This window comes from Penaeus monodon, chromosome 23, assembly GCF_015228065.2.
Source record: "Penaeus monodon isolate SGIC_2016 chromosome 23, NSTDA_Pmon_1, whole genome shotgun sequence".
Classification (NCBI taxonomy): domain Eukaryota; kingdom Metazoa; phylum Arthropoda; class Malacostraca; order Decapoda; family Penaeidae; genus Penaeus; species Penaeus monodon.
Window position 1 is genome coordinate 2273767 of NC_051408.1, and position 633 is coordinate 2274399.

The window sequence follows — 633 nt, forward strand, 5'->3', positions numbered from 1 at the left end:
AATTTAGTCAAAACTCTTGCCATCTACTTCATGTATATTCAAACCTACAAATATAAAACAATACACTGTGTATAGGATACAGGCTGTATCAAAATACAGACTCGGCAAAAGAAGCAGTATCAAAGGTGAAAAGTGTTTAAAATCATATTAGTCGCAAACAATAAAGTTATAGAAAATACAATAGCTGTCTCAATAAAAATTCAAGTCACATAAAGGGTTGATAACATTATAAAATAAAAGCAACTATGTGGTAACAAAATTAACATCGCCATGGGCTGAAAAACACACAAACGAACTTACCTGACATCCCTATGAACAACGATGTCTGCGAAGTAACCGTGGACTTCCCCTCTCACGGGGTGTTTTGTTGCAGCGCTTGCAGGAAGCAACTTGAACTTATTGGAAGACCGAAACTGATCTATGTACGTTGAAGTTCGTACAAATGCTGGAGCAAAAGTTGTGATCACAATTAAAAACAAAATTATGAAGAATTAACATAATGAATGGACTGGTATTCCAAAAAATTTGCTCTCAGGGTTTCAGGCGTGTTTATTATCATTTCAAATCACTGTTAATACAAAATCATATATTCTGTACACATGTATTATCAGTAACTATGAAAGCTTCTCAAAT

At 34.0% G+C, this 633-nt stretch overlaps 1 protein-coding gene across 1 annotated transcript in view; it reads right to left on the reverse strand.

Annotated features, from left to right (window-relative positions):
• Window positions 1-633, reverse strand: part of LOC119587676 — a 5462-nt gene that overhangs the window by 2865 nt on the left and 1964 nt on the right. Inside the window, exon 3 of the mRNA XM_037936356.1 lies at window positions 301-445. Within this exon, the coding sequence (XP_037792284.1) occupies window positions 301-445 (145 nt within the window). The remainder of the gene's footprint in view (window positions 1-300; window positions 446-633) is intronic.